The sequence below is a fragment of the Bombina bombina genome, chromosome 5 (assembly GCF_027579735.1).
Source record: "Bombina bombina isolate aBomBom1 chromosome 5, aBomBom1.pri, whole genome shotgun sequence".
NCBI lineage: Eukaryota > Metazoa > Chordata > Amphibia > Anura > Bombinatoridae > Bombina > Bombina bombina.
In genome coordinates this window covers 469,926,567-469,945,290 of record NC_069503.1, presented here as the reverse complement: position 1 = coordinate 469,945,290, position 18,724 = coordinate 469,926,567, and the positions used below count along the sequence as shown (strand labels likewise).

General features: G+C 40.3%; 1 protein-coding gene across 1 annotated transcript in view; it reads left to right on the top strand.

Annotated features, from left to right (window-relative positions):
• TPPP (tubulin polymerization promoting protein) overlaps nt 1–16,217 on the top strand; it is a 156,786-nt gene extending 140,569 nt beyond the window's left edge. The window contains exon 5 of the mRNA XM_053714346.1: nt 15,202–16,217. Coding sequence (XP_053570321.1) covers nt 15,202–15,399 — 198 coding nt within the window. The 3' untranslated portion in view covers nt 15,400–16,217. The remainder of the gene's footprint in view (nt 1–15,201) is intronic.
• Nucleotides 16,218–18,724: the final 2,507 nt, after the last annotated feature.

The following is an 18,724-nucleotide window of genomic DNA, read 5'->3' as shown; positions in this document are numbered from 1 at the left end:
CTTAAAGGCACAGTAACGTTTTTTATATTGCTTGTTAACTTGGTTTAAAGTGTTTTCCAAGCTTGCTAGTCCCATTGCTAGTCTGTACAAACATGTCTGACACAGAGGAAACTACTTGTTCATTATGTTTAAAAGCCATGGTGGAGCCCCATAGGAGAATGTGTACTAAATGTATTGATTTCACCTTAAACAGTAAAAATCAGTCTTTATCTATAAAAGAATTGTCACCAGAGGGGTCTGTCGAGGGGGAAGTTATGCCGACTAACTCTCCCCACGTGTCGGACCCTTCGCCTCCCGCTCGAGGGACGCACGCTAATATGGCGCCAAGTACATCAGGGATTCCCATAGCGATTACTTTGCAGGACATGGCTGCAATCATGAATAATACCCATTCACAGGTATTAGCCAGATTGCCTGAAATAAGAGGCAAGCGCGATAGCTCTGGGGTTAGACGAGATACAGAGCGCGTAGATGCTGTAAGAGCCATGTCTGATACTGCGTCACAATATGCAGAACCTGAGGACGGAGAGCTTCAGTCTGTGGGTGACGTCTCTGAATCGGGGAGACCTGATTCAGAGATTTCTAATTTTAAATTTAAGCTTGAGAACCTCCGTACATTGCTTGGGGAGGTATTAGCTGCTCTGAACGACTGTGACACAATTGCAATGCCAGAGAAATTGTGTAGGCTGGATAAATACTATACAGTGCCGGCGAGCACTGATTTTTTTCCAATACCTAAAAGGCTTACAGAAATCATTAGTAAGGAGTGGGATAGACCCGGTGTGCCCTTTTCCCCACCTCCGATATTTAGAAAAATGTTTCCAATAGATGCCACTACACGGGACTTATGGCAGACAGTCCCTAAGGTGGAGGGAGCAGTTTCTACTTTAGCAAAGCGTACCACTATCCCTGTCGAGGACAGTTGTGCTTTTTCAGATCCAATGGATAAAAAATTAGAGGGTTACCTTAAGAAAATGTTTATTCAACAATGTTTTATTTTACAGCCCCTTGCATGCATTGCGCCTGTCACTGCTGTGGCGGCGTTCTGGTTTGAGGCCCTGGAAGAGGCCATCCATACAGCTCCATTGACTGAAATTATTGACAAGCTTAGAACACTTAAGCTAGCTAACTCTTTTATTTCTGATGCCGTTGTTCATTTGACTAAACTAACGGCTAAAAATTCTGCATTCGCCATCCAGGCGTGCAGGGCGCTATGGCTTAAATCCTGGTCAGCTGATGTGACTTCGAAGTCTAAATTACTCAACATTCCTTTCAAGGGGCAGACCTTATTCGGGCCTGGTTTGAAGGAAATTATTGCTGACATTACTGGAGGTAAGGGTCATACCCTTCCTCAGGACAGGGCCAAATCAAAGGCCAAACAGTCTAATTTTCGTGCCTTTTGAAACTTCAAGGCAGGTGCAACATCAACTCCCTCTACCTCAAGACAAGAGGGAACTTTTGCTCAATCTAAGCAGGCCTGGAAACCTACCCAGGCCTGGAAAAAGGGCAAGCAGGCCAGAAAGCCTGCTGCTGCCTCCAAGACAACATGAAGGAGCGGCCCCCTATCCGACAACGGATCTAGTAGGGGGCAGACTCTCTCTCTTCGCCCAGGCGTGGGCAAGAGATGTTCAGGATCCCTGGGCATTGGAGATCATATCTCAGGGATATCTTTTGGACTTCAAAGCTTCTCCCCCACAAGGGAGATTTCACCTTTCAAGATTAACTGCGAACCAGATAAAGAAGGAGGCATTTCTAAGCTGCGTGCAAGACCTCCTTGTAATGGGAGTGATCCATCCAGTTCCGCGGACGGAGCAAGGACAGGGATTTTATTCAAATCTGTTTGTGGTTCCCAAAAAGGATGGAACCTTCAGACCAATTTTGGATTTAAAGATCCTAAACAAATTCCTCAGAGTTCCATCATTCAAGATAGAAACTATTCGAACCATCCTACCCATGATCCAAGAGGGTCAAGTTCATGACCACAGTGGACTTAAAGGATGCTTACCTTCACATTCCGATTCACAAGAATCATCATCGGTTCCTGAGGTTTGCTTTTCTAGACAGGCATTACCAGTTTGTAGCGCTCCCATTCGGGTTGGCTACAGCCCCAAGAATTTTTACAAAGGTTCTGGGCTCACTCCTGGCGGTTCTAAGGCCACGAGGCATAGCGGTGGCTCCCTACCTAGACGACATCCTGATACAGGCGTCAAGCTTTCAAATTGCCAAGTCTCATACAGAGATAGTCCTGGCATTTCTGAGGTCGCATGGGTGGAAAGTGAACGAAGAAAAGAGTTCTCTATCCCCTCTCACAAGGGTTTCCTTCCTAGGGACTCTGATAGATTCTATAGAAATGAAAATTTACCTGACGGAGTCCAGGTTATCAAAACTTCTAAATGCTTGCCGTGTTCTTCACTCCATTCCGCGCCCCACGGTGGCTCAGTGCATGGAAGTAATCGGCTTAATGGTGGCGGCGATGGACATAGTGCCATTTGCGCGCCTGCATCTCAGACCACTGCAGTTATGCATGCTCAGCCAGTGGAATGGGGATTACAAAGATTTGTCCCCTCTACTAAATCTGGACCAGGAAACCAGAGCTTCTCTTCTCTGGTGGTTATCTCGGATCCATCTGTCCAAAGGTATGAACTCCCTGAAGGCTCAGGGCTCATGGACTCAGGAGGAGAAACTACTTCCAATAAATATTCTGGAGTTAAGAGCAATATTCAATGCTCTTCTGGCTTGGCCTCAGTTAGCAAAACTGAGGTTCATCAGATTTCAGTCGGACAACATCACGACTGTGGCTTACATCAACCATCAAGGGGGGACCAGGAGTTCCCTAGCGATGTCAGAAGTCTCCAAGATAATTCGCTGGGCAGAGACTCACTCTTGCCACCTGTCAGCGATCCATATCCCAGGGGTAGAGAACTGGGAGTCAGATTTTCTAAGTCGTCAGACTTTTCATCCGGGGGAGTGGGAACTCCATCCGGAGGTGTTTGCTCAATTGGTTCTACGTTGGGGCAAACCAGAACTGGATCTCATGGCGTCTCCCCAGAACGCCAAGCTTCTTTGTTACGGATCCAGGTCCAGGGACCCAGAAGCGGCACTGATAGATGCTCTAGCAGCGCCTTGGTTCTTCAACCTGGCTTATGTGTTTCCACCGTTTCCTCTGCTCCCTCGTCTGATTGCCAAAATCAGACAGGAGAGAGCTTCAGTGATATTGATAGCACCTGCATGGCCACGCAGGACCTGGTATGCAGACCTAGTGGACATGTCATCCTTTCCACCATGGACTCTGCCTCTGAGACAAGACCTTCTAATACAAGGTCCTTTCAATCATCCGAATCTACTTTCTCTGAGACTGACTGCATGGAGATTGAACGCTTGATCCTATCAAAGCGTGGCTTCTCCGAGTCAGTAATTGATACCTTAATACAGGCACGAAAGCCTGTCACCAGGAAAATTTACCACAAGATATGGCGTAAATATCTTCATTGTTGTGAATCCAAGAATTACTCATGGAGTAGGGTTAGGATTCCTAGAATATTGTCCTTCCTCCAAGAGGGTTTGGATAAAGGATTATCAGCTAGTTCTTTAAAGGGACAGATTTCTGCTCTGTCTATTCTTTTACACAAGCGTCTGGCAGACGTTCCAGACGTTCAGGCATTTTGTCAGACTTTAGTTAGAAATAAGCCTGTGTTTAAACCTGTTGCTCCCCCATGGAGCTTAAACTTAGTTCTTAAAGTTCTTCAAGGAGTTCCGTTTGAACCCCTTCATTCTATTGATATCAAACTTCTATCATGGAAAGTTCTTTTTCTGATGGCTATTTCCTCGGCTCGAAGAGTCTCGGAGTTATCTGCCTTACATTGTGATTCTCCTTACCTGATCTTTCATTCAGATAAAGTAGTTCTGCGTACAAAACCTGGGTTTTTACCTAAGGTGGTTTCTAACAAGAATATCAATCAAGAGATTGTGGTTTCGTCATTATGCTCTAATCCTTCATCAAAGAAGGAACATATTTTGCATAATCTAGACGTAGTCCGTGCATTGAAGTTTTACTTGCAGGCTACTAAAGATTTTCGTCAAACATCTAACCTGTTTGTTGTTTACTCTGGACAGAGGAGAGGTCAAAAGGCCTCGGCAACCTCTCTGTCTTTTTGGCTTTGGAGTATAATCCGTTTAGCGTATGAGACTGCTGGACAGCAGCCCCCTGAAAGAATTACAGCTCACTCTACTAGAGCTGTGGCTTCCACCTGGGCCTTTAAAAATGAGGCCTCTGTTGAACAGATTTGCAAGGCTGCGACTTGGTCTTCGCTTCATACCTTTTCAAAATTTTACAAATTCGTTACTTTTGCTTCTTCGGAGGCTGTTTTTGGGAGAAAGGTTCTTCAGGCAGTGGTTCCTTCCGTTTGAGTTCCTGCCTTGTCCCTCCCATCATCCGTGTACTTTAGCTTTGGTATTGGTATCTCATAAGTAATGGATGATCCGTGGACTGGATACACTTAACAAGAGAAAACATAATTTATGCTTACCTGATAAATTTATTTCTCTTGTAGTGTATCCAGTCCACGGCCCGCCCTGTCCTTTTAAGGCAGGTCTAAATTTTAATCAAATTTCAGTCACCACTGCACCCTATGGTTTCTCCTTTCTCGGTTTGTTTCGGTCGAATGACTGGATATGACAGTGAGGGGAGGAGCTATATAACAGCTCTGCTGTGGGTGATCCTCTTGCAACGTCCTGTTGGGGAGGAGAATATCCCATAAGTAATGGATGATCCGTGGACTGGATACACTACAAGAGAAATAAATTTATCAGGTAAGCATAAATTATGTTTTTCCTTGATGATAGTACAAGCAATTTTTGGGACCACACCAATCGTTGCTCTCATAGAGGGCCGGTTTCACTTAAGTTTAGTCACTTTTCTCGTGGGAAATGGAATCTGGGACTGAATCCACTGTGGAAGGATCCCCTGTGGGTGAATTCTCAAGCATTAGTTTTACACTGTAAGGCTGTAACCACTTTAATTAGAGGTTAGTTATGGGTTTGTAGCTTCTCAAGTTGTTTAGTTCAATATTGAAGAATTGAACTTTGAAAAAGAGTAGCATTTAGTCTCTAGTTAAAATTAAGTTAAATGTAATCAGCACAAGCTGGATTTGACTACAAGTTGTAGAGGAAGAGACTTGATTATATCAGGATAATTATAGTGAATTTGAGTGAATATGAATCTTTACTTATAGCAAGCTGTAACAAAAGTATTCTTAGAGTTCATAGAATATACTTTGGAATCAGTTAGTATTTAGAAAGGATAAACATAAGCAAATAATTGCTTCCAAGTTATGGTGTTAATTCAGTTTCAACGTTTTGTCCCAAATATAGATGAATATGAGCATATAGAATTATACAGTTAGCACTTGATTCACTTTATACGAGGGAAATGCAGAGTACCTGTATCAGATGAAATGACTTGCTGCGTCTGTGAGTTACTGTGTAAGTTGCTATTTCACAGAAGTGTCTCCGTGAAATCGGATAAGACTGTAGCAAGCGGTGGTTTGAATAGCAAAGGAAACTGAAAGTAAACTTAACGCGAGTTAGCATTTGATAGTAGTTGCAAATAAGTTACCACATATGATGATGAATAAAGCTTAATTCAATTCTAGATGAAAAGGCAATCCTTAGTAGCGAAGTGTCCCACGAAGCAGGGAGGAATCCGTCTCAAAATAGGTTTGGATTTAGAGTAAGAGAGATTGGCTCAGTGAGCAGTGAGCGCCAGATGCACTGAATACACACTAATTATCAAGCAAAGAGGAAGGGGTCTCCTCCCATTTACTTACTGTGCAGCCGTAGCTGGGATTAGTGATTACACACACCCTCCAGTCTAATTGGACCTTGTACTCTTCCCCTCTTATGGATTGGATGCTGCGCCTTTAAATACACGCGTTAGGCTATCACATATTGCCTGGAGCAAACAGTGACTTATAAGCTTATTTGTCCACACAAGCTACTATAGCAATTTGGCACAGGAAACTCTGCCTAGCGTGAAACCAACTACGCCTGTGAGACAAGTCGGCTGTACGATCTCAGCGCTCCCTGTGAATGCATTTTATATTCTTTATCTAGTAAGTGCAACTTAGTTTGCGTGTGCATTAATTGTTATTAAAGTTTTTCACTTGAGTCCTGCCCTGTGCGCCTTCTTTTCTTTTTCTATTTTATGTTATCATACCGGAGCCAAGGTTTTGGGAAGACCTAGCTGAATAAAGGCTGCATGGATCTGGCATTTCAACTCCTCCTGCTTTGAAAGAGCAAATCATCCAAAGGTTACAAAATGCTCTACATATTGCTTCTCCTATTTGTCACCATCTGATATTTAGGGATTTGAAGCCATGGAACTTCGATCAGCGATTAGAAAATAGACAGTCACCTTGGGACACTTTATGTTAATCCCTGTATACGGGTAACCTTAAAAGGTACTGTGAAACATAAAGCCTTAGCATTTACACAAGCACATTGATGTTCAGATTATGTTGTTAATTCTGTGATATACAGGGGGTGCAGAATTATTAGGCAAGTTGTATTTTTGAGGATTAATTTTATTATTGAACAACAACCATGTTCTCAATGAACCCAAAAAACTCATTAATATCAAAGCTGAATAGTTTTGGAAGTAGTTTTTAGTTTGTCTTTAGTTATAGCTATTTTAGGGGGATATCTGTGTGTGCAGGTTACTATTACTGTGCATAATTATTAGGCAACTTAACAAAAAACAAATATATACCCATTTCAATTATTTATTTTTACCAGTGAAACCAATATAACATCTCAACATTCACAAATATACATTTCTGACATTCAAAAACAAAACAAAAACAAATCAGTGACCAATATAGCCACCTTTCTTTGCAAGGACACTCAAAAGCCTGCCATCCATGGATTCTGTCAGTGTTTTGATCTGTTCACCATCAACATTGCGTGCAGCAGCAACCACAGCCTCCCAGACACTGTTCAGAGAGGTGTACTGTTTTCCCTCCTTGTAAATCTCACATTTGATGATGGACCACAGGTTCTCAATGGGGTTCAGATCAGGTTAACAAGAAGGCCATGTCATTAGATTTTCTTCTTTTATACCCTTTCTTGCCAGCCACGCTGTGGAGTACTTGGACGCGTGTGATGGAGCATTGTCTTGCATGAAAATCATGTTTTTCTTGAAGGATGCAGACTTCTTCCTGTATCACTGCTTGAAGAAGGTGTCTTCCAGAAACTGGCAGTAGGACTGGGAGTTGAGTTTGACTCCATCCTCAACCCGAAAAGGCCCCACAAGTTCATCTTTGATGATACCAGCCCAAACCAGTACTCCACCTCCACCTTGCTTGCGTCTGAGAAGGACTCTGCCCTTTACCAATCCAGCCACGGGCCCATCCATCTGGCCCATCAAGACTCACTCTCATTTCATCAGTCCATAAAACCTTAGAAAAATCAGTCTTGAGATATTTCTTGGCCCAGTCTTGACGTTTCAGCTTGTGTGTCTTGTTCAGTGGTGGTCGTCTTTCAACCTTTCTTACCTTGGCCATGTCTCTGAGTATTGCACACCTTGTGCTTTTGGGCACTCCAGTGATGTTGCAGCTCTGAAATATGGCCAAACTGGTGGCAAGTGGCATCTTGGCAGCTGCACGCTTGACTTTTCTCAGTTCATGGGCAGTTATTTTGCGCCTTGGTTTTTCCACACGCTTCTTGCGACCCTGTTGACTATTTTGAATGAAACGCTTGATTGTTCGATGATCACTCTTCAGAAGCTTTGCAATTTTAAGAGTGCTGCATCCCTCTGCAAGATATCTCACTATTTTTTACTTTTCTGAGCCTGTCAAGTCCTTCTTTTGACCCATTTTGCCAAAGGAAAGTAAGTTGCCTAATAATTATGCACACCTGATATAGGGTGTTGATGTCATTAGACCACACCCCTTCTCATTACAGAGATGCACATCACCTAATATGCTTAATTGGTAGCAGGCTTTCGAGCCTATACAGCTTGGAGTAAGACAACATGCATAAAGAGGATGATGTGGTCAAAATACTCATTTGCCTAATAATTCTGCACTCCCTGTATTTATTGTGACATATATTTATATGTTTGTGACATATTTGGGCCCCCTAGATTTTTTAATAACTGGTACACCTTATGCTTTTTATTACAAAAGGCTGTTGTATATATTGGTGTATACAAACTTAAATAATCTCTATATTTTTAGATAAGAAAATATCACTTCATTGTTAGAACTTAGCGCAATGTATTCTCTTGTGTTCACAAAGAGGAAGGGGAATGAACAGCCTTTTAAAGGTATATGTGTAGAAGGAGAAACTATCTTAAAGGTACATAAGTACATAGGAATATGACCTACACTAGATAAATGTTTATTGTGTAAACTAGTTGTAGTTTGCCCTCTGGCACAGCTTTGTGGTTCCTGTTTATCTTCAATTCTACAGAACTATTCTCAAGAGCCAGGTCCATCTCCTAAGGTGGTCTCTCCACCGGTGTATATTACTCAGCATGTTGTAACAGAGTTTGCACCACAGTTTAGGGCTCAATTGCAATTAGTGGTTACTGAGGCTATCATGGCTCTGCTGCCTGCAAGCAAGCAAAGCTAAAGCATATTTCTGCGAGTTCTTCTTTCAAGAGCAGTACTGTCGTTAGCTGAAGTTATTAGATAATCTCAGGAATCTAATTTAGACAAAACTTCTTCATACTCAATGCAAAGAATACGGCTTTAGCGGTCCTATCCAGAAGAACGCTTTGGTTAAAGTATTTCTCTGTGGACATGGTTTCTAAATCTAGACTATTATCCTTACCTTTTAAGAGTAAGACCCTTTTCGGTCTGGGCTTGGATTCTATTATTTTAACAGTGACTGGGAGTAAGGGGGCTAGACCTAAGGGTAGGCCTGGAGGGTGTTTTCGTCCCTCTCAACAGCACAATAATCAGAGATCTAATTCTTCCTACAGGATGGAGTCCTCAAAACCTACTTGAAAGCCGAACCCAGTCCAAACAGTCCAAGAAGCCATCAGAGACTAAGCCCGCATGAAGGTGTGGCCCCCGATCCAGATTTAGCTCCAGTAGGGGGAGACTAAGCCTTTTTCAGGAGTGTGGGTTCAGTCTTTTCAGGATCCTTGGGTTATGGTAATTGCAACCCAGGGTTACAGAATAGGTTTTAAGTCTCATTGTGGAAGGTTTGTTCTGTCTCACATTTCCAAAAGACCAGAGAGTTGCCATTCTTCTCAGCGTAAAAGATTTGAAGGAACATGGGTGTCATCGGTTTAGTTCCTTCTGATGGAACAGAGTTTTATTACAACCTGTTTGTTGTTCCAAGCAAGGAGGGAACCTTCCGTCTAATTTTAGATTTAAAGAGACTGAACACGTTTTTAAGGGTCCCATTATTTACGATGGAAACTATCAGATCAATCGTCCCCTTAGGTTTTCAGGGTCAATTTATGTTGACAGGATCATCATCCGTTTCTCAAGTTTGCCTTCTTGTACAAACATTATCAGTTTACAGCTCTATTATTTGGTCTGGGTACTGCTCCCAGAATTTTTACAAAAGTTCTGGGGGCCCTTCTATCTGTAATTCCTTCTCAGGAAGTAGCTGTAGCTCCTTACCTGGATGATATCTTTGTTCAAACTCCATCTTTATCTTTAGCAGTGGTGCATACGGAAAAACTGCTGTGGTTTCTTTGCAGTCATGGCTGGAAGGTAAATGTTTCAAAGATCTCTTTCACTTACAACATGAGGGTGACCTTCTTCGGAGTGATCATAGATTTGGTGGAAATCAACCTCTTTTTAACAGAGCAACACAAAGTAAAGCTTCAGTTGGCCTATCGCCAACTACAGTCAATACCTTCTCCCTCAGTAGCTCAGTGTATGGAGGTTATGGGACTCTTGGTCGTGGCTTCGGATGCACATCAGTTTGCCAGGTTTCATTTAGGACCTGTACAACTCTGCATGTTAAGCTAGTGGAACGGGGACCACTCTAAACTTTGGCAGGTGATTCACTTGGACCAATCCACAGTACAGTCACTTTCTTGGTGGACGTCCCCAGAGCCAGTGCCAAGGGGAATGTGGTGTCAACGTCCATCATGGGAGATTATCTTGATGGGCGCCAGTTTTTAGGTCTGGGGAGTGGTTTGTGGTCATCTGTGAGCTCAGGGTCCGCACAAGAAGTGGTACTAACCTTTCGATGTCCTAGAACTCAGGGCATTTTTCAATGCCCTTCAGTTATGGCCGTTACTCCGCTCAATACCTTTCATTCACTTCCAATCAGACAACGTCATGGCGGTGGCATACATAAACCATCAGGGGGCACTCGCAGTCCACTTGGGCAGACCAAAATTTATGTTTAATTTCAACCATTCATATCCCGGGAGTGGACAACTGGGAAGCGGACTATCTGAGCCGCCAAATTCTCCATTCAGGGAAATGGTCTCTCAGTCAGGATATATTCAACCTGAGGATGTCCAGAGATAGATTTTATGGCATCCAGGCTCAACTACAAGCTTCCTCGCTACAGTTCCAGGGTGAGGGATCCTCAAGCAGAGTTCACAGATGCATTGACTCCATGGCATTATCTTCTTGTATACCTGTTTCTTCCAGTTGTGCTTCTGCCCAGGTTGGTGGCACACCTCAAACAAGAGGGCATCTCTGCAATATTGATTTCTCCGTCATGGCCTTGATGGACTTGGTATGCAGATCTGGTCCTGATGTCCATTGCTCTGACATGGCGCCTTCCTCTGTGTCAGGACCTTCTTGCTTAGGGTCCATTCTTCTATCAAAATCTTCAGTCTCTCAATTTAAAGGGACAGTTTATCCAAAAAGTGTTCAATTTTTAAACACAATAGCAGGAATAGTTGAGTATAGTGGTGCTGAACATTCTGTTTTAATCATGCTCTGTATTTAGAAATATTTTTTTGAAATGTCTGTTTACCAATAACAATGTCTAAACCCCTTAGAATATTTTCTGGCCGTACAGCCAGTCTGCTGTTGCTCCCCCTCAGTGCACTGCACATGTGCCGTCCTCTCCAAAAGCTATTGGAACAAGCTGCCTGATGACCTGAGTGCATGCTATATTTCAATACATTGTATAGCTGTTGCACTTACTTAGATGCCGTGGATGCCATGTATTGCCTGCTAAACAGTAAAAATACATCACCTTCACAAATTCCTATGTGTAATAAATGTCAGTGCTTTAACTGCAGACATTGTCTCTGTAAGATTGATGAGACTGGGATGGGCTGTAGAACCATACCACAAAACGAGCAAAGAAATCACTTCAGCTAAACTTCTCAGCTTGCTTGTAACCTGATGCAGCAAGACTGGGTAGTGAGCGTGTCATAAATACAGAGATAAGAATATCAGCTCCAATGATTTCTGATTTCTTTCAGTCTTGCTGCATTAGGTTATAAGCAGGCTGTAAGAAGTTTAGCTGAAGTGATTTCTTTTGCTCGTTTTGCAGAGATGATGTCTGCAGTAAAAGCTCTGACATTTATTAAATGTAGGAATTTTTAAAGGTGATGTATTTTCATTGTTTAGCAGGAATAGAGGATTTGTGCAGGCACAGTTTTAAGATACATTTGACATAGGAGTTTACATACAGTCTTTGATTGGAGGGTGGGCGTGCTAGACTAAAGCACAGCTCAGCCCTTTCCTGGGAGAGTGTCAGCACAGTGGATAATACTCACATGAGCAGGAATAAAAAGCTAACATTTACAAAATGCATTGTTAGCAAGTTTAACTATATATGTCTAATTTCTTTAGTCACTTTATTTCCTTTAGGAACAAAGACTTCTGATTGCTGTGTAAACTGGCCCTTTAACTTCCTGGAGATTGAATGCTTGATTTTATCTCAGAGAGGTTTTTCGGAGTCTTTAATTAATACTTTGATTCAGGCACATAAGGTTGTTACTGATGGATCTATCACAAGGTCTGGAAGATATATATTTCCTGGTGTTCAAAGCACGGTTTCTAATGTCATTCTGTAAGGATTTTACAATTTTTTCAAGAGGGTTTAGACACGTGTCTATCAGCCCGTTTCCTCAAGGGTCAGATTTCTGCCTTTTCAGTTCTATTACATAGGAAATTAGCCTGTTTGCCTGATATTCAATACTTTGTTCAGGCTCTTGTTTGGATTAGACTGGTAGTTAAGCCAATTGCTTCCCCTTGGAATCTTAACTTAGTTCTCAGAGTTAAACAATCTCCTACATTTTAGCAAATGCATTCTTTGGATATTAAGATTTATCTTTTAATGTTTTATTTCTATTGGCAATTTCTTCAGCAAGAAGAGTTTCTGAATTGGCTTCTCTTTCTTCTGGTCCACGATATTTGACTTATCATCAGGGCAAGGCAGTGTTGTGTACGGTGTCTGGGCTTTTGCCAAAAATAGTTTTCGTTGAAAACATTAATAGTGAAATTGTTGTTCCTTCTCACTGCCTAAATCCAAAGTCTTCAAAGAAAATACTTTTACCTAATTTGGATATTGTCAGGGCATTGAAGTTTGATTATCAAGTCACTAAGGAATTTTGCCAGTCATCCAGCTTATTTGTTCTGTATTCAGGTAGACGGAGGGTTCAGAAGGTGACTTCCGTCTCCTTATCTTTTTGGTTGAGACGTTTAATTCGTATGGCTTACTTGGAGGCAGGTTAGCAACCACCTAGCCGAATCAGTGCTCATTCTACTTGTTCAATTTTAACTTCCTGGGCTTTTAAAAATGAGGCTTCTGTAGAACAGATCTGCAGGGCTGCTACTTGGTCTTCCCTGCATACTTTCATCAAATTCTATCATTTTCACGTGTTTTCTTCGGCTGAGGCAACCTTTGCGCAGTAAGGTTTTTCAGGGTGTGATTCCCGATAAATGAGGACCTTCCTTTTTTCTTTTCAAATCCCACCCATATTTTAGTGAACTTCACCTCTTGGGTATTGATTCCCAAAAGTAAAGATTGTGGACTTTGACTACCATTAGAAAGAAAACATGATTTATTCTTACCTGATAAATTAATTTCTTTCTCGGTAGTGAGAGTCCACTAACCCACCCATATATTTTTTTCTGGTGGCGGCAGTCCCATTTGGCATCTCTGTAACCTATTTTCTTTCTTACTTCTTCCTATCCTTGGCTATATATAATGCTGGAACGGAAGGGGAAGTAGTAGGGATTAATAAACTCTGGTGTATGGTGTCTTTGCCTCCTCCTGGTTGCCAGGTGATGTAATTCCCAAAAGTAAGGATTGTAAACTCTCAATAACAAGTAAAAAAAAAAAAAATTATGAGGTAAAATAAATTTAGTTTTTATTGGACTCTTTAAAAATTGTATTCACCAATTGAAACAGCTCATAAATTCCCACTAATAATTTACTGATTTAATTTGGTTTATATAGTCTATATAGCAAGGAAGAAATACATGCCTTTGAAAGGCAACTTAATAAATTCCCTTATAGGCTCTCCCCCTGATGTACAACTATTGGCTTTCTGGCTACCAATGAACTACTTTAGATTTGAGAAAAAATGCTATCTAAAGGCACTGTGTTGGGCTCAAATATGGCACCTACATATGCTAATTTGCTCATGGCTGAATTTGAAACAGATGTGATGTAAGAGATCAATTTCTATTAACGTTATATAGATTTTTAATCTGGTCTGGTGATTGTTATAGCATGAAGAAATTTGTTGATGACCAACTATAAAGTTAAAATTAACTTGGCACAATATTAACACTGACTTTCTTGATTTAAGGGATTTTGCATCTGACACTGGGCTAAGTATTGCATTGTATAGAAAAAAAATTGATCATAATACATACCTTAACATTCAACAAGTTACTTACCTTTTTTATTTATTTATTTTATTTTTACCTTTTTTGGATTTTTCATTTTTAAATATCATTGTATCTTACTGCTCATTTTACATTTGCGGTTAACCTTCTACACTTGTTTCTTTGAGTAGTAGAATCATTGATTTAAGATATTTTTTAAATTAGTCTCCTGTCCATTTATGTTACACTTTAGCTTATTCTTGTAGCGCTCCCTAGTCACATTTATATTTTAAGTTACTACCTTCCGCCATGTTTGAGAAACATCTCAAAAGCACAATTTCAACGTGTTATAAGAAATAACAGTGGTCTAATTAGAATGCATAATTAACATAGATGACCATTAGATTCTTTACAAGGGGTTATAAAAAAAACAGTTGATTGAATAACAGTTGATGGTGGCCTTTACAGCAACAAAGGGTTCAGATGAAGAGATTACCAACAAAGTATTGAGAGCATTTGGTATCTTTTGAGTAGTAGCAAATAGTTAAGGATTGCTGACCCCCTCAGATAGGATTTTGAAAGGTTAGAAATTTGCAGGACAGTAAAATTAGTGGGGTGGTGCAACCACTAAAAATGCCTGCAGAGAAAACTACCTATGTTCATATTTACCAGTGTTATTGGAGAGACATATCACAAACAATATACTTTAATGCCATTGGAGAAAATAAGGATACGAAACAGTTAATGCTTCTTACTATGCCTGTTTGATAGTGACAATTTAGAGCAATTTCCGTTTCTCATTTAATGCTATCAATATGCTACATTACCATTGTCTGCTATACACACAGCTGGTGTTACATTTGCTCTTCATTAGTTATGCATTCAGCACCACAAGCTCAACCAAGTAACAGCTTTTTTGTAAAAAAAAAAAAAAGCACTGATAAAGGATAAAGTGTATGGAAAATATACAAATTTGTTTATATCTAATTTGTTTGGCTTGTGGATTACACTTTTTCTAAAATGGTTTTATCTCACTGGGTTAGTTTGAGGATGGGTTTAATAGCCAGAATCATCACAATTTTCATGTAAATGCACTCACTCCAAACAATTGCAAACAGTCTCTATGCGTTGTACTTATGTAATTGTCCAAACAATAACTTTTGAGTGGGGTTTCATTAAAATATATTTATCATTTGAGATTTAAAAATGTATAAAATTGATGTGAAATACACAAACAGTGAAAAGAAAATCTAACTGTAGCAATATCTGGTGGGTAATTGTTTAGTCTGTTGTATATTTAAATATGCACAATGCACCTGGAATCTTGCTAGTTTTATATAGCAATAATAGTATTATTAAAGTAATGTGATTATCTGCAAAGAGGGATCATACCCCGCTTTTTACTTTGTTTGTTTTCTTTTCCTCATAGAAAACCATTTCATCTCCAACTGTTTCCCGTCTTACAGACGTGTCAAAATTTACTGGCAGCCACAAGGAAAGATTCGATCCATCTGGAAAGGGGAAAGGGTTAGCTGGCCGCATTGACCTGGTTGACAAAAGTGGCTATGTGGCCGGTTATAAACATGCTGGTACTTATGATCAGAAAATACAAGGAGGGGGCAAGTAGAGATCAGCTGAGAACCTAGAAAGACCATGTCAATGAACTTTGCCTTTCATCTATGGTCAAATCTCACATCAACAAGAATTATTTGTGGAAACAAGACGTTATCATCTGAAACTTGTAAACCACTTTTTTACATCGTATTACATTCCTCTTGCAAGTTCAAAATAATAAGAATGAAAACAATTAAAATGTTTCAAATATCAAAAAATGCATGAAAATGTAGTGCCGCCGATTTAAATGCCGTCTATTTTCATACATTTTAAGAGAGCAATATTTTTGGAAGATTCAAAACTAAAAAGAAGAGATTTTTATATCTATGTCTATATTCAAACTGGACAAAATAATGTTGCCTAAAAATTTTTATATTGTAATTATTGGTGTTGGCTTTCTATGACTTTTATTATTAGCATTTAGGAACCAAAAGGTGATTTTTTTCATACACGTTGTCCAGATGATTTACAGTAAACTCAGCCAACAATTGTAAATTGGTTTCATGTTTGCATCGGGTGTCAAAGGATACCTTAAATGTAATATTCTTTACCAGTTTTTTATAAAAATTAAAACAAAACCATTGCAAGGGTAGTGTAAGATAGAGGCATATTGGATATGTATAAATTAAAATGTGAAAAAAATAATTCTATTTCATTTATTAATTTATGTACATAATTCTAAACCCTAACCAAATGATTCTGTATATATCCAAATTAATTGTATAACCTGCTAGATTATAGCAGTCAATATTTATTGAAAAAAAAGAAAGTATATGTAAGTAAAAATTAATAAATAAAGAAGAGCAATACAATTTTACCTTTTTGAAGTAACATGTTATGCATTTCTATTGTATTATTTATTTACATGAGTTGTATTTTTTGTGACTTTTTTCCCCCAACATTGATTACTTATACCTAAGAATCAACTACAAAAACTAATAGCATACCATAATACACTAAAAATAAAATATATAAGTAACGAAGCAGCATTAAAATTAAAGGACATAAAACCCAAAAAGTTTATTTCATGATTCAAAAAGAGCATAGCATTTTTAACAACTTTCCACTTTGCTTCTATTATTTAATTTGCTTCTTTCTCTTCTTATCCTTTGCTGAAAGGTATATCTAGTTAAGCTCAGGATCAGCACAGAACCTAGTTTCTAGCTGCTGATTGGTGGCTGTATATATATACCGATTGTCATTGGCTCCTTGAACAAATCATGCCAAGATAATGAAGCAAATTTGCTAATAGAAGTAAACTGGAAAGTTGTTTAAAATTGTATGTTCTAACTAAATCCTGAAATAATTTTTTTGGGTTTCATGTCCCTGTAAATTACTTTACTTTATTTTCCTTCCATAAGGCAGGGAGGGTTCACGACTTCATTCCTTACTGTTGGGAAATACAACACCTGGCCACCAGGAGGAGGCAAAAGCACCGCAGCCAAAAGGCTTAAATATCCCTCCCACTTCCTCTATCCCCCAGTCATTCTTTGCCTTTCGTCACTATAGGAGGTGGCAGAGAAGTGGCAGAGAATTTAGATAGTCCTGTAATGGGTATGTTCCCTTCAAGAAAGGACTGGAGTTTTAAGTAATCATGTCAACCTCTCAGTGAGAGTATTGATGAAAGTTAGAGTTTGGAGATGCAGGGAAAGTTTTTCTGTGAAATCATCCAGACTGTCGCCTAACAGCACCTGAGCAACCAGTGTTGACGAGTTTCACTGCTTGCTGTTACACACCCAGGTCCATGTCAAAGTGTCCCTGCAAGACTGTCACACTTGAGAGGCTGTGCCTGTTCCACAGCATGGATCCTAGAGGGTAAGACCATTTTTTATATATACACTTTTGCTATACAGGGTCACAGTGTGGCTCCTTTATGCCCCGATAGGATCAGGGGTTAATATCTCCTTCAGGGAGATTATTTGAACAGCTAGGGGTTATTTATAACTGCTTTAATGTGAGCGTTTTTTGAGCTCATAGACTGTGTGCTTTTGGCTTGGAACAAACAGGTTTCACTTTAGTTTTTGAGTGTTGCGCAGCTCATAATAGCTTAGCGCCTTTTTCATAGCAGGGGAAGTCCTGTCATACGCACCACGTGACTGTATGCAGCCTTTTCAATTTCCTACGATCCTGCTGCGGACATCACTCCTAAGGAGAGCGTTTTCACTGTTAGCTGTCTGGGTCTAGGAGGTGGTGAGTACTCCAGTCCTTGGGATTATAAAGGTGCTGTTTTTTTAATAAAAGCGTTTCTTTTTTGTCTGTCCTTATGTGGTTATATCTTTGCTATGGAGGACTCTGATAATACATTAGAAGGTTCCGCTCCTTCTGTACTGATGAATATTTCCTGTTTATATTGTGAGGAGGCCGTGGTTTGCCCGCCTGCTCAATTTTTTTCCATTTGCCTAAGCACTGTTCTATAGTCTAAGAAGCTAATACTCATAGCGCTATTAGCCCCTCTGAGCCGTCTACCTGTCAGGAATCTGTGTCCCGAGAGATTACTACCCTTTCTACGCTACTCGCTCCACATGCAGGTCCCCGCAGCTCAACTAATCCTCCATCTAGAGGGGACTTTTTTCCTGCGGACTTTGCCGCGCAGTTACAATCAGCGGTGTCTGCGGGCCTGGGTGCCTTACCTCCCTCTAGCAAACGTAAGAGAAAAGTTAAACATAGTTCTCCTGACCTAGAGTTATCTAAATATTTGTCGGATTTAGCTACCATGTCCCAGCTATCCGAGGATGAGTTAACCTCTGTAGCTTCAGAGGGTGAACTTTCTGAGTCGGAGACTTCAGTTTCTAAACCTCCTTCAGCAGAGGAACCCTTCTTTTAGATTTAAAATTGAGCATCTGCATTTTTTATTAAAGGAGGTTCTGTCTAAACTAGAGGTTCCAGAGGCTACACTCCCTGAGGAACCTAAGATAGACAGGGTTTATGAAGACAGAAAGGTCCCTCTGAGTTTTCCTGTGCCAGTTAAGATGGCGGACATTATTAGTAACGAATGGGAAAGAATAGGAACTTCTTTTTCACTCCCTCGTCTGCTTTTAAAAAGGTGGATGGCGCTATTTCTACGCTGGCTAAGAGTACTACTATTCCCTTGGAGGATAGTTCTTCTTTTAGAGAGCCAATGGATAAGAAAATTGAAACTTTTCTGAGGAAGATGTTTCAAGATACGGGGCTTTATTTCAACCGGCAGCAGCTGTAGCCGCGAATGCTGGAGCAGCTACCTACTGGTGCGACACTCTGTCTGAGCTCATTGAGGTGGAAACTCCCCTAGAGGATATTCAGGAGAGAATTAAAGCACTAAGAATTGCTAACTTCTTCATCTGTGACGTGAATATGCAGAT